Source organism: Hippoglossus stenolepis, chromosome 10, assembly GCF_022539355.2.
Source record: "Hippoglossus stenolepis isolate QCI-W04-F060 chromosome 10, HSTE1.2, whole genome shotgun sequence".
Taxonomy (NCBI): Eukaryota; Metazoa; Chordata; class Actinopteri; order Pleuronectiformes; family Pleuronectidae; genus Hippoglossus; species Hippoglossus stenolepis.
In genome coordinates, this window is record NC_061492.1 from 15,726,180 (window position 1) to 15,741,824 (window position 15,645).

General features: G+C 42.1%; 1 protein-coding gene across 2 annotated transcripts; it reads left to right on the plus strand.

Moving 5' to 3' along the window:
* The first annotated feature begins 123 nt into the window (after positions 1-123).
* On the plus strand, positions 124-15,583 carry LOC118116469 (TOG array regulator of axonemal microtubules protein 1). 2 transcript variants are annotated; one of them, XM_035168178.2, is made up of 23 exons: positions 152-468; positions 2,392-3,553; positions 5,203-5,269; positions 6,519-6,647; positions 6,801-7,064; positions 7,169-7,449; positions 7,582-7,787; positions 8,093-8,187; positions 8,265-8,423; positions 8,510-8,575; positions 8,832-8,965; positions 9,096-9,267; positions 10,022-10,252; positions 10,678-10,804; positions 11,061-11,166; positions 11,370-11,605; positions 11,736-11,894; positions 12,456-12,582; positions 12,673-12,788; positions 13,522-13,705; positions 13,819-14,038; positions 14,142-14,228; positions 14,323-15,583. In XM_035168178.2, exons 2-23 carry the CDS (start codon positions 2,522-2,524, stop codon positions 14,568-14,570), a joined length of 4,446 nt encoding a protein of 1,481 aa, XP_035024069.1. In that variant the 5' UTR covers positions 152-468; positions 2,392-2,521; the 3' UTR covers positions 14,571-15,583. The 2 variants fall into 2 exon arrangements, with proteins under 2 accessions (XP_035024070.1, XP_035024069.1); XM_035168179.2 differs by lacking the exons at positions 13,819-14,038; positions 14,142-14,228; positions 14,323-15,583 and adding an exon at positions 12,937-12,984 and having other exon boundaries at positions 124-468; positions 13,522-13,657.
* Positions 15,584-15,645: the final 62 nt, after the last annotated feature.

Consider the following 15,645-nt stretch of genomic DNA (forward strand, 5'->3'; position numbering starts at 1 on the left):
AAAAAGTCCGTGGGCTGACTGTTTTCGTAATTTGAGGGGACATGCTGACCCCCTTCAAGGAAGTCGCACAAGCCCAGAAAAATGTATTTCACACAATATGGGGCCTTTAATTATTTCACTCTTCTCCCGCAGCTGTGTGGCGGTGATGCCGCCTGGAGGAGCCTGGAGCTCGCGTCACCATGGAAGCGCTCAGTTTGCGACGTGCATTCGCCATTTTGCTGCCTCGGTGTGTGCCTGTGTGTCTATGCGTGTACATGTGTGTGTGTTGTTTGTGTGGGCTCCTCTCGACTTGAAAACCCCCGCAGCTCCCAAACACCCCTCAGTCCGTTCACCAGCTCCAGCAACCGGAGCAGAAACATGTCTGCACCCGGAGAAGAGCCGTAGCTGCCGCAGTACGACATGGGCATTCGGACGACGTAGCGTTTAGTCTCGTCGAGCGTCGCCGGAGAGGACCGGGAGAAATGCGGGGTCTGTGTTCTCTCTGTTTTTCTAACTTTGCTAGCTCAGTCCGTCAGCAACACACACTACAACGCAATTAGCGGAGTTAGCTTAGCACCGCTTCAGCGCTGTTGTACTTAGCAAATGTTTCTCGTTGCTAGCTAACTAATGAGGCTGCTTAGCGGTAACGTGTAGTAAAGAAGCTAATTGAAGACATTGTTAGGTGTCGTATATCTGACGACACTCTTTATATTAACTACAACAGCAGGGAGTCATGTAACGTACAGCAGTGATGGTGATCTCCATCGGTGTGCTGATAACTGCCGACAGCCACAAGTGGTTGTGTCCATTCACTGCTGTGGGGATCGATCAGGATGCCGTGGTGGAGCAACTTCACAATCCCACTTAAAATGGTTAGAATATGCAGTTCCGTGTCTCAGTGCTTATAAGCATTAGTACCTTTGCTGCCCCTCCTGTCTGAGGGCAACTACCGCTGTTTGTGACTCCGTCCCTGAGATTTATACCTAGTTTATGAATGTTTATCAGCGTGTTACTGTTCTGAGCACCACGAATAATTGATCTGTATTTCTCCACTTGTATTGGGAAACATGCTCGTTTATGTGGCTGTTTTTTTTAATGTTTTTTTTTAACCGATTCTGCTTAAATGCGGTTGATGCTTCGCCTGTGTTTTGTGTCATTGAACTGAAGCTTGGAAGCACACTGCTGCCAGGCTGCATTAGGGCACCTGCCGCGGCAGCTCCCACCTTTGTTTGGAGGCAGCTGCCTTTGCTGCCACACTGTCTGAGAGCAACCACCGCTGTTTGTGACTTACTCGGGCAGATTTGGACTAGTTCGTGAACGTTTACTTACTTGTTATTGTTCCGGGGAATGGATGGTTGAGTCGCTGCGTAAAGTTATGGTGTCATCCCTTCACATCTGTTTTATTCTTTTCTACTTTCTGTGCTCATATGTACTATATTTTAATACGGCCGAATTCCAAAATAAATATTTCCTCTATATAAATATCCAGATAAATATCCAGATATATTGGATTTCATCTGAAAAAAAATATTTAGGCGTTTAGTTAAACTTTAACAATATTTATTGTGCATTTTATGGGTCCATGCCATGTTAATTCTTGTATTTTTCTAATTTATAAGATGTGCCTGTGCCACACTCCAGACTCTTAACAGTGACACAGAACAAATAACATCATAATATTTTAGCCAATGCCAAAGAAATCCAGTCTCCATGGAAAAAGCAGTTGACTAGTCAGTACATAATGTAGATGAGCGCTTTGGCTCAAATTTAGTGTGGGTAGCCACACTAGGTTTCCCTAAAGATCAAGCAGAACAAGGTAAAGATGTTCTTTTTTTCTCTTGTGTCCTCATTGATTGGTAATTTTTTTTTCAACTGCATTTAAAAATAGTGATATTACTGTTGGATACGTGTAGGCTATATTACATGTTCTGCTGTCAAACAACTTTTGAGGACATTGTTATTACTTTGTCCTTTATCCAGGCATCATTTTTAGATGTTGATAGAGAGTTGAGCTGTTGTTAAAACGATGTACAACAATCTGCTACACACGAATGTGGTAGGACTTGGCAGTGATGTCAATGGAACATGATGCTTAATGCCTGTAACTGGAACACTGCTTTCTTTTCAATGAGATACATAAAAAGACTCAAATTTGCTCTGACTTTACTCCTCTGTCTGAAATGATGATGGTGAGAAGCTGTTATTAATGTATCATTAGCCAATTCATGTTCGTACATTAGGCTCTTCAGACGACTTTGTTGTCAAACTGTTTGGCATCTGCCTCTAAACAGTGTGACAACAATGGCATCTGCCTCTAACCAGTGTGGCAACAAAGGCAGCTGCCTCCAAACAGTATGGCAGTATACCGTTGCCATGATTTCAGCTTTTCCTTACTGTGTTTTACATCCACAGCTTGACAAACAGCAGAGTGGTTTTCCATCACCAACCACTCCGACTAAAGAGGAGGAATATTATTGTCCTCGCAGAGTTGTCTTTCATCTTAGGATTCTCAGTTTTGACCACATCCATCACACCGTCAATAATGATCCCTGGATTGATCTCCCAGGAGTTACACAAGCAGCTTCTGGACCCAAAGAATTACCTAAACCGCACAGATGGCGTGGAAGAACTTAAACGCATCCTCACAGAGGTGGACATCAAGTCAGTCCCCTCTGCGAGTGTTGAGGACTTCATCAATTTTCTCCCTCGACTCCTGGATGACAGTAATTTCAAAGTGCTGTATGGCACCTTACAGGTTTTAAACATTCTCATTCAGAAGCTAGGCACGAGTGTAGAGAAATATTTCAAACTGTTACTCTTGGTGGCCTTCAAGGCCCTCGGGGATGCTTGCACTATCACCAGGAGTGAATACATGAATGTGTTTCAAAGGCTGATGAAAACTGTTGCGCCGCAACAAGTGTTAGATCTTCTTGTCAGCAACTTGAAGCACAAGAATTCAAGGGTTAGGGAAGATGTCCTTAAAATCATTATGGCAGCTATGCTTACTCATCCTAGGAGAGATTTCAACATCCCTAAGCTTTGTTATGAGGTTGCACCATATCTGGCAGACAGCAAAAAGAAAGTCCGCCATGCTGCCCTAGAGCTGTTTGCTGTTTTTGACTACTGCCTTGACACCGGGAAAAAGCAGCCTCTGATGAAAGCTGTGGACATGGTTGAGCTGAACGAGGATGCAGAGGGTTTAATGGCCGCTGTACAGGCAAGACGAGCAAGGCGTGTCCTCCCTAAACTCTCCTCAGATGGAATAGTGGAGTATGGCTTAGTTGTGCCCAAACCAGGACAGAGGTGCTCACTGCAGTACGTTTCTGGAGCTGATCTGGACTGGGTGATGAACAGAGGGCGCATCAGCAGTGCCAGGAGCCACAGAACCGAACCAGACTGTAACCGATTGTATGGCTACGGCAGCTTAGGCTCCCTCACTGATGACCTTCCATTCCAAAGGAGGATTGTCAGCGCGGGCAAAGGGAAAAACAAACTTCCCTGGGAGATGTCGAGCTTCTCATCCACTGAGAATGACCAGCAATGCAATACACCAGATCGAAAGTGCTCAGAACAGGTGGGGTCCTTCATCCTGTCAACATCCCATATTCTTACTTATCTGTTGTGATAATTAATCCATCTGGGAACCATCCCTGGTTTAGCATATGCTTCTACTAATTTCGTGCTTAGTGTTTGATATTAATGAATCAGCTATTGACACAGGAAGCAGTGTTCACCTCTTTTATTGAATTGACTTCTAAAAATACTCCTTGACATCCAAAGCATTTAGGGTGTAACCTCAGGCATCTCAGTGGCCAGGTAGTTGTGTTGATTTGCCCCTGATCTTGTGCAGGGGATGCAGACATTGCAAGGAGCATAGGAGTAGGTATAAGTGGTGCACTAGATTTCTCTGCTTCCATTTTAGAAATTATTCACCGTAAAAAATTTGTTATCCTTCTAATTTCTCCCATGATTTAAGAATGTTGTTTTTCTGCCTTTTACCTTGTTGTTCAAACAAGCTGAGTCACACCCAAAGGCACCGGTCCAAAGAGACTAAAAATATCATAGAGGTGGCTGAGAGGGACACAGTTATATCTTACATATCTATGTATACCGTATTGCTTCAACCATCTCTCACTGTATATAACATAATATTATTAAATACACATTTCCATAGGAACATATTCTCCATTATGCTCAATGCTTGGCTTCTTTTCATGTGTTGGCAGGGTCACAATAGGCTAAACTGTATCACTAAATATCCATTTATTAGCTGTCGCAGGGGGGCTAGAGCCAATCCCAGCCAATGCTGAGCGAGAGATGGGGTATACCTTCAACAGGTGTCGCTGAATATGTGTTTCTTAATTCTTTATAAGCAGAGATGTATACAGAGAGAGGTATAGATAGGTGAACTCAGGGAACACTGATGTTATTTGCAGAAGAAATGCAGTAGGTGACTCAATTCCCTGCACAATGACACTGTCCCTGCAAAGATGAGCATTGTCTTGAAAAATAAGCCAGAGTCAGCCTCCCACTTTGTAGAGTTACTGCGGAACGCATACTGCATCACATGTTATTAGCTTACAAACGCAAATGATTTGTTTATTCTAATAATACACAATCGAGTGGCTTTGTTAGAAGAGCTGTTAATTGACCATATTGGTTCTGGAAGCTATCATCCTGCTCAGAGCCTCCATTTGAAAGACCTTCTGTTTACTGCAGCGTCTCGTTTCCCAGCAACCTCATAATCACACAGTGCACTTACTGAAAGGAACGTCAAACATAATTGGCAACACCACAGCCTTATGCTTGTAAAACATGCCTTACTTACTGCTCTGGTGTTGATTGCAATCACACCAAGTGGTCTGCAGTGAGTGTTTGTGATTGTAGAGGGAGGGGGCTGGCCTCAGCAGCAACACTCTCTCTCTCAAAAGGCTGTAAAATCTATTATGACCCTCTCTCTGTTTCTGTGTTTCATTAATTTATCTCTGACCACTGTACGATGATAGAAAAACTTAAATGAGAACAGTAAACATAATGTACATTAAGGTAAGATCCACTCAAAGGCCAGTGTCTCATGTCTGAGCTGGCTAAATATTTGTCCCATCCCTTTGTTCAGGCCAGTGGATGGAATTACACTGAAGCTCTTGTTATGGTTAATAGTTGTTGTCTTTATCCTCTATTGTTGCTATTAAAATAAAAAAATGTCTGCCCATGCACGTTCAGGTGGCCAGCAAGGATTTCCTTCCCCTGTCCAGGAGGCTGAGTCCAGAGACCTACATACCCAGTTTTAGTAAGTGCCAACGTTTACAGTTGAATGGATGTCACGGCCAACTTCCGCTGGACTCGAATTAGAGCGGCTGTAAATTGGATTGGCATGCTGAGTCATTGGAGTCACCACGCCACATGTCACCAGATGCCCTGCGTTGAGCACATTTGTAGAGCAGATAAGTGTCACAGCAGTCTCACAAGAAGCCAAGACACTGTTTAGTCATCTAATTATCACTTTGTATGTGTTAAATGAGTGTGACAATCTTTTATCATGATTATATTGACCAAATTACCTCGGTTATCAGTATTATTGCAATATTGTTCAAATGTGTTGAAAATGTTCAAAAAGTGCTTTATAGGCAAACTGAAGTAATATTAAGATTTAATATCAATATAAATAATATAGCACCATATAACACCATTTCAAATGTGCAACATTAACATTTAAGAAGAAAGGCTTTAGCTTCCTGAAGAAACTTTTTGTTTTACAATAAGTAAATCAAATGTGCATATAAAAGCATCCATTATGAATAATGTATCAGCGTGTAAGAACAATACAACCATATGTAAATACATTTGATTTGAGATGTTGACGACATAAAGAAGTACATAAAACAAGAGGAGCTGGAGTAGAGCAGAGAAGATTGACAACTTGTTATGATTAGTGCAGACTTGAACCCTAAATGCCTTAGTCAGCGCAAAATATCAGCGTTTGTTAAACGTACATAATTTGGTGACAGTGGATGCTAACAGTTGCTAGCCATAGCCAGAGCACTAGCTCATGCTGTTACAGTATCAAACGCGGTAATTGTAGATTGAAGCGGTTCAACATATCGTCAAGAATTTTACCACGATATACTCGGAAACTGATGTCAACTACATGACGACAAAGGGATAAGACTCACTCCCACTGCTCCTACTATATCTTGTGTAATCTGGACACATGCTAGTGCTAATCCTAAAAAGGAGACTACCATTGTAGTATTTGTTTCTAGAATATTTCACTGTAGTGTTGTTTTCTGTACCCTGCGTGTCTGTGCTCACAGGCACAACTGGGCTTAAAACTTATTGAGCTTCTTTGGCTGCAAAGTGTGCCAGAAGTAGTTACCACTACAGTTTAATGCAGTTCAATGTAATAATTAATCTAAACTTATTTACTGTGTCTATAACATCTTACAAAGGACTTTGTTGCTGCCATGTTCATCATGATATAGTATTTTATAAGACTCTTATGTTTGTAATCAAAATGGAAAAATGTACTTTCCATCTAGGTTCTGCAGATCCACAGAAGCAACAATGCTCCAGAAGTATGGGGCCTCCTGCTCGCCTCAGAAGAAGTGGAAGCCTCAACCTGGACCCTGACATCTTTAAAACCACCAACTTCTGTGACCCAGATGTTGGTAAGAAGTTTAAGTTGCACTAAGAGCTACAGTCACAATAAAAAGTTTGAAGGTTTTAAATCTTCAGCCAAGCATCAACCATATCTCTACCATACTGCCCTCCAATACACCCAGTTTTTCATGGTTCCTGATGTGTGTTCACCTGTCTCATAGTGGCACCCAAAGGGCACATGCTCCAGAGGAACCCCAGTGTTGAGCGCACATTTTCCCTTCCCTCTAACCCCACCACATCTGGCTCATTCCTACTGCCCTCCTACCCACTGGCTACACTCCCAGGAGGCATGCTTACCCCAACACTGTCCCGTCGCCATGGAGATCCCTCCCTGTCTATGTCCAACACCTGGCCCAACAAGAGGGAGAGCAGCCCTCACCAGCGAGACACCAGCCCCTGGAGAGACACAGCAGGCACAGCAAAGGGTAAATTAGTAGAAAAGAATTTGATTTTTCTGCTAAATGTGAAAATGTTGTGACCTCTTTCTCGTATAATCTTTTTGTCTTTCTTCCCTGTCCTTCCCCTCCAGGAGACCTCTCCAGCAGATGCTCTCCCAGGCCTCTCCGTGCCACCCTAATGAGTTCCTCTTCCACTTCATCTTTCCGCCGGGCTCTGAGCAGCACCAGGGCAACCCTCTCTATCTCACCAGTAGTCCCTCCAGGAGAGCAGGCCCAGTCTCATAACGGCCAGAGGTACAATGCTCCAGGCAGCCCTCAGAACCAACAGCTAGAAAAGAGCCTTCAACTGGACCCCGATGATTTCAGTCCAGTGCAGGATCCTCAAGAAGATGATCCTCTGGACAAGCAGGAGGTCAGCAAAATGTCTGTTTATGGACCCTTATTCCAGTACATGAGGACACTTTGCTTGTTCAGGGGTTGAAGCTTGGCTCCAACCATTTTTCCTTTCCATGCTCATATGTGCTGATTTGTGTGTTCCTCACAGATGCGGAACTCTCTGCGCTCATTGCACAATAGTGCGGCCAAGAAGAGGGCCAAAGTGAGCCTTAGCAGTCCAGATCCAGGCAGCCCTGACTCTGCTGTGAGATTAGATCTGGATTCATTATCACACACCTCTCCAAAGCTTACCAGCTCAGCCAGTGAAAGTGGTCTCTCCACTCTGAGCTCAGTGGCTAATGGCTTCAAAACCAGGTAAAAGACCTGCATTTGATGCATTTTGTTAATGTTGGGATCAAGGTCTTGGATAATATATAATCATTTTTAGCTTTGAGTAAGCTCATACTTGACATAGAATAACTTAAGATCATGATACTACTGTAGGTTTCTCCAATAGACTAAATAATTTATTCGATCTTTGTGCACTTTTTGCAGCATTTGAAACACTTTAAACCTCTCACAAGCCTGTTGAATGTTGAAAACACTGATGTAATAAACTGGTACTTATCTGTTGTTGTGTGATGGCAGCATAATTTATCACTTGTCACATCTGTCAACAGTCCTGGAAACTCTACAGGAATTAAACCTCGCATCGCAAGAGTGCCTTCTGCAAAACTGAAGACCTCTGTGTCCATGGACTTCAGCAGCCTTCAAGGTATAAAAGGGATGAAGAAGTGTTTTCCCCACTCTGTTAAATTGGGTTGAAACAACTTTGTCTTTTGCTTTTTCAAGGATTAAGAAATGAACTGCCATCTGAGGTGGGTGTTGTTGGGCAGAGAGTGACTTATTCCAATGGGAAAATCAAACCTGAGATGGAGACAACAGGAACCTCCCCTCCTTTGGTCAAACCTGACTTTCGTGAAGCAGTTAGGGGTCTGAAGCCTACAAAAGGTCAGCCATCGTTGACAATGGATTTACATGCTAATGTTTAGTGTGCTTGCATAATTAATTCAAAAATGCTCTGCATTAATCTTTAGGGTCACAGAACCATAGCAGCAGGAACTCACCAGGCACAGACATGCCTGAAGGAGTCGTTGGAAAAGGTCAGTGTGTAAAGGCCATAAATCATTGTTCATCTGTCCAGTATTCTGCTTTCTTAATGATTTGGTGTTGTACATTAGTGCTGTTTTACAACAGACTCAAAGGGATGATGTCCAGTTTTTATGGTCCCAATTTTATGACCCAAAAAATATTGTCGATCTTATTACTGATGATGTTATTTAGCATTTAAGTCATGTACATTATTCCGGTCATATATTTCAATTACCTGCACTTATCTCTTATCTGCCTGCCGCCCAGGAGTCGTCTTGTCACTTGAGCAGGGTGAATCTATGGCCAAACCCCCCACTTATCCCTCAGCTGGTGTCTACAACCACACTCTGTATGACAATCAGAGAGATAGTGATGACAGCCCACTTCCTGATGAATTTAAGGTTAGTTATACTTTTGTCCAGTGGTAAATTATAGTACACCATGTAAAGTTTCCTGTTACCAAAGTAGCACCTTGTGTGTGTGTGTATGTGTGATTTTTTAAAAAATTTTTTTTAATGGATGTATGTTCAGGAGAGGGTGAAGAACGCAAGGTTCAGCCGGGACAAGATGCAGCTGCAGCGTCTTAATCAGCAGGAGTGGCAGTGTGGTCAGGGGGACAGCACACAAGAGAAGATTCGCCACCGTGTCAGACAGATGTTGTCTGACTCACCAACTGAGGAGAACAGACCATTAATCATCAAAGGTGATAGAAACACTGAAAACATTACCAACAATATGCAATTTGTCAGAAATTGGATTATTGGATAAATTGTGAAACGAAAAAAGGACACAAACAACTGACCCCGCCCCCACTCACTCACACACTGACACACGGACAGTGAAGCAGAGATGAGAGAAGAGGCGGTGAACAAGGCGGTAAATGCTAAACCGTGGGGACAAAAAGTGTGAATACAGTGTTTCCACCATGGACTGCTAACAGGAAATGATTAGCGCCGCTGACTCAGGATCAAAAATGAAAAGATTTGGCGCAACCAATGTAAAAAGTTAGTCTGGTGCCCTGTGGTTCACTGGCCTTCATCACGGTAACTAATCCAGTAGTGAAGATTGAACAAGACACATAAAGGCCTGAGAGATATCAGGAAATTACATTGTAGGTCATTATCATAATAAATGGTGCAGGTGATTCAAGTGCCTTTCTATATTTGATCAATTGATTTCTGAGTTCCAAAAACGAGTTTCGATTTTCTGATTGGTTGGGTAAAAAGAAGCTTTTCAAAGTGATTTTTAGCTCCTCACATAAGTAATCATTTCTTGGTTGCTTTAAAATGCATGTAAATTTACTTTTATTCACTTTTTAGCTTTTTGTCGGTCTATATATTAAATTGTCAGATAATAGCGTAAACATCTAAATTGTCTTTATTCACATAACACAACCGAGAATATGGTTTTAGTTGTTTGCAGCCAAAAACATGAAATTTTGATCTTCTGTGTTGTAGATCTGCATTTAAACGGCAGCACGCTGTCTTCCTCCAAAGCAGACAACCTCTCTACCCCTCTTAGCCCCAGCAGCCCCGTCAGCCCACTGGGACCCCAAAGCCCCCTCAAGGGCTTCACACTGCCCCTCCAGCCGAGCCCCCCCACAGTGCCCCCCAACCCTAAAAACCTCTCGCGGCTCCGGAGGGCTCCCAGCCTCAGCAGGACACGACCTTCACTGTCACATAGCACAGGTTGGTGGATTTCTAAACCCAACATCTCAGCTTCATGCTGTCTCTAATGTCGAGTTCATCTGCTTTAATAAACCAACTAATGTCCTTGTGTATTTTTGTTTATTATGTAGCTGTGTGTAATCTGTTGGTCTTACATGCAATTTAGCTGTACTCCACTGCTTTATAAATAGTTCAGCCAGAGATTTAAGGCCTTTGTTTGTAGAAAAAAGCTGGTACATGAATTAATTAAACTGTCAGAGCCATCAGAGCATGGTTGAATAAGATGTTTGCTTTGGTTAATGTGCCACAATGCTTTGTTTTGACAACCTACCGTTAATGCACCGCCACCCACCCACACACACAGCATGTTTTCAGACAGATAGAGATGTAAAATGAAACCTAATCTGTGGCTCTCTGTGTTGTGTGGTGTCTGATGTGCCATTTAGATGAGCTTGATTCCCTTGGCACCACGGACCACAGGAAAAATAGGTCTGAGCCACCGGAGCTGTGTCCGTTTTCCAAACCCAACCTGGCGCTGACCGAAAGCTTCGACCTGCTGAATTCTGTGGAATGGTGAGAAACACTCCGTCCATCATAAGCATAACTCAAAACTAGGGATCTTTCATATGTTCAAGATATGAAGAATAGTTTCAAAATCTGAAACTATGCCACTTTAAATCACCATCATCACAAGTATGTTGATATTTGTTATGCAACAAAATCTTAAAGCTATAGATTTATCTCTCTATACAGTATCTACATCAAGTTCAACAACAACCAATATCTGTGAATTATGTTGCCAACTTTTGTCCTTTTTTTTTTAATATAGGGAGAAGAAGATTAAGGGTCTGATGTCCCTGCGCTCGCTTGCCCACTACCACTCAGACACACTCCAGGCCAGGCTTCATGATGTCTGCATTTCTCTCATTCAAGAGGTAGCATAACCTGTTGGATAACACTCCCACATGATTTTTACATGCTTTCATTGTGCTGCTGTAATCACTCCATCTGAACTAGAACAGCCTCTCACCTAATTTGAATGTCAATATAATATTTTGCCCATCAACAGCATCTAATTAATTAAACAGCATATATTCTGTGCTTTGACTGCCTGTATCTTGATGTCCATCATCCTCAGGTGAAGAACTTGCGGTCATGCGTGTCCAGGGTTGCAGTGTGCACACTGGGTAATCTGTACACCAACCTGCAGAAGGGGATGGACCAGGAGCTGGAGGGGACAGTTACAGCTTTACTGCAGAAAGCTGCGGAGTCCAACGCCTTCATCAGGCAAGATATTGATGTAGCCCTGGATTGCATGGTGCAGCACTGCAGCCCCTCTCGTGGCATCCACGCTCTACTCACTGGAGGACTCAGGTTTGCATATTTACACACAGTGCAGACACACTAAATTGTTGTCTCACCAAATGTAACATTCCTGTGGGTACATTAAGTCTACTTCACAATTTCACATATTTGATTGCATTAATTTTACCTCCACCGATAGTCACGTCAATGCAGTGGTGAGAAAATTCACTGCTCAGCATCTGGCCAATCTGGTAGAGAAGGTTGGTGCTGCCCGTCTCCTCTCTGGGAGTAAAGATGTCACTGAGAGGATTTTACCTGCTGTCACAAAACTCACACAAGACACCTCACAGGAAGTCAGGTAAAGTTACAATTTTATTACTCTTTGAAATTTATACACAGAGATGTGATCTTGCATTGCTCAGATTAAGAACTTATTTTGTTTTTAACATTATTACTATAGAAAATACATCAGAGATGACAGTGGGAAAAACACAATATGAATATTTCCACCAGAATTAAACCAGAATAATAGAAACCCCTGCATAATACAATGCTTAACCACTCTCAGTCCACTCTCAGTTTTAGACAGAGCCGACTCAGCTCTGTGAATTTTCATGTCATAGTTTATGGTGGTGGTACTGTATTGTTCTGGTGCTGGGTATATATATATATATATATATATATATATATATATATATATATATATATATATATATATATATATATCTCTATCTCACAACACTGTACTGTGATTGCTCAGGTTGCATGACTTTGGAAAAAGTAGTTAGATCCCAAGTAGGTTTCATGCTTTCTTTTACTGCTTCTTTTTTGCACTGCTGAGGGGCCAGAAGTCATAACTACAGTCTCTTAACATTGGCCGTCAGTGTCCGAGTTGTGATTACACTGGTTCAACACACAGGTACTTTGGGCGTCGAATGTTGCTGTCCCTGTCATCCCATCCTGACTTTGACAATATCCTGAAGAAATGCATCCCCACCAATGACCTGCCAACTGTTAGAGATACTGTCTTCAGTCTCAAGACAAAGGTGCTCCATTTGTTCCTCTGTGTTTATAAGATTGATGTTATTGCTGAAGGCCACGCTGTCATCTTACCTAGAGATTGTGGGTTATTTTAGGGTTGTGGCGAGATGCCCCAAGAAACCCAGTCAGCAAGGTGCAGACGCTCGATCCAAGGCAGTGGCACATTGAGATCCTCGTCTCTCACCAGGAAGCCTCTCAACCAGACCAACAGGTGAGTGTGACTATCAAGCAGTACAGCAGATGTGCCTGTAAACACTGATTTTGCCTTTTAAGCAGAGCTGTAGCTTTCACAATTTGTTTGATTCATATGGAAAATAATTGTTTCTAATTTGATGTTCATTATTACCGTTAACTGACAGATTGATACTATCAGCTAATCTCCTTTGACATTGGCACCATCCAAGCAGGTAGTCTCCTCTGTGGGTCTCACAGTTCACAGACTGACGCCACAGCATGTGGACATGTTGCTATTTCTGAACTGTAGAAAAGTTGTTTGTGGAGGACTGAGTAGGCTTTGCCTGTTATTGAGAGGTGATAATCATGATTGCCCACAAAGAACGCACGCACTCTCATGCGCATCAAAGTGACTGCATGCCCATTGTGGCTGAGGGAACAGTGCACAGCTTGATGCGTGCGTGCGTTTGTGTGAGAGAGAGAAAGCACAACAAGCGCTATAGGTGTGTGATAATGAATGAAACCTTATTTACTCCTGCTTATGCTGATGTTAACAATTAACTCCTTGTAAAACAAACATGTTGCCATTTTTCCAATGTGTCAGACACTCATCCCTTATATACAATTTTAATCCTGTCAGTAAATTGTTAATCGATTAAAGAGTCCCACTTATCATTACAAAGAAAATTCAAAAGGTATGTCCCTTATTTATAATTGACTCACAGGTTTATAAAGGAAAATGTATTTGATGTATTTTGCTTCTTCTACAGGGAGTCTAATAGACATTATAGCTGTAGATCTCAGACTCAGAGTATTGCAGACAAGACTGAATACATCAAGCAGATCTCAGGTCTGCTGGGTTCAAAAGACTTCAGAGAGAGGATAAAGGGAATCAACCAGCTTGTGGACGACTGCCAGCACAACCCCAACATGGTCATCAATAGTATATTCCCGGTTAGTACAAGCCTTTGTCAAAGATTCCAGTTACTATCATACTATTTTGTTTCATAACATAACTGTGTCTCTTTCACCTTCTTGTTGTTCATCCTTCATTTCCCTACCGTCAGCTGTTTGATGCCTTCAAGGCCCGGCTGCTGGAGTCCAACAGTAAGGTCAACCTGCATGCCCTCGAGTCACTGCAGAAAATCATCCTCATGATGAAGGACAACCTGTCCCAAGTGGTCAACATCCTGGTCCCTGCAATCGTGGACAATCACCTCAACTCCAAAAGCAATGCCATCTACTCTGCTGCTGTTGGAGCCATTGATGCACTTATCTTAAATCTCGGTACACACTTCAAGCCTTCAGATTATTTTATTAAGGGTGAATTTTCATGTTTGATTTAGAGAATTTTTATTTCATATTGTGATTTTCTTTGTTTCCGTGACAGATAATATACTTCTCCTTCAGCCTCTCTGCACCAAGGCTAAATTTTTAAATGGCAAAGCAAAGGTGGATCTTATTGAAAAGGTCGCAGGTATGTCTGTTGTAATCATTCTGTTCACTGTAGTACATTCTGACCTCCACTCTCTTATTGGTTTGTATGTCTTACTTCTTCTTTTCATTTCTAGACATTGTGACAGAGCTCTATCCTCGCAAACCCCAGATGGTGGAGCAGAAAGTGCTGCCTTTGCTGTGGCACCTCCTGGGCACCCCCACCCACAGCGGCACCATCCGTGGCCGCAGCGTGCGGGCAGCTACCGCCAACCTGTGCCAAGCCCTCTACGCCCAGATGGGGACCAGCCTGAGCGAGTGTGCCGCCTCCCAGCCTGCCAACATTCACATGGATTTAAACGAGTTCCTGAGGGGCTTTTCGTAAAAAGGCCGAATCCAAACACAACGAAATGTTGGAAGAGATGAACATTGACACTGACCTTACTTGAAGACAGAGATGTTCCGCATTTCTCACAGTGCCTGCACTTTTGTATCGCAACAGAAAAAGTCCTTAAAGAATTCTTATCTCATTGAGATTTCCTCTGGTACAGAAACATGAACAATTGAAACACACACTCAACCTGCTCTCTTTGCACTTTGAAAAGGTAGCTCATCATCATGATAAACGTAGCTCATCATCATGATAAACGTCAATTCATTATTGTCATTGCTTCTTTTTTCCCATAATCTAAACCTGTACTGTAGACAAATCAGAGACACTATCGTAGAATGTACGAATGAAATGCACAAAAAGACGAGGAAGAAGACAGGGAATTGAAAGGTGTATATTTTTGCTGTTTCACCAGATGTGATGTTAATACTTTTTAAATGTCTCATGTAGTTGTTTTAAACGTTTGTGAATTCCGAATAACAACAATAGTACAAAATATTTTTGTACAGCTCTAAAGTGTATTTGCACAGTATTAATCGTTTGCTGTTTGATGGTACAGTTTATAATTTATCTATCATGTAATGGTTTCAAAGTCATAATAATAATGTGATGAGTTGATTGTCTTTTTTTTTTTTTTTTGCATGACCAAATCTTACTGGCAAGATCAAATAGTTTCTATTTTTGTTAAGTAGATATATCTCTATATATATCTATATATCTATATATATAGATATATATGTGTGTGTGTGTGTACACTGATGCCTAGATCTCACTTGGGTTCTGACTCATGCTTCTGGATGGGGATGGCGTGAAAGGATAAAGGAGTGCAGTGTTACTCCTGCACTTGCCTGAGAAACAGTGACGCCCCCGATCTGATTGTCTCAGAATTGTGCCAGTCTTCATGTAGCCTTTTCATTCATTTATTGTTAAATTATATCAAACTTGTTTGTGAACAAGAGCAAAGATGGACTGATAAATAAATAGTGTTTTATTTATGTTAATTTAAACTGCAGGTGTCTCATTCAAATTTTTAAGGGAAAAGACCACAGTTACATTTGAGTTTTTATGC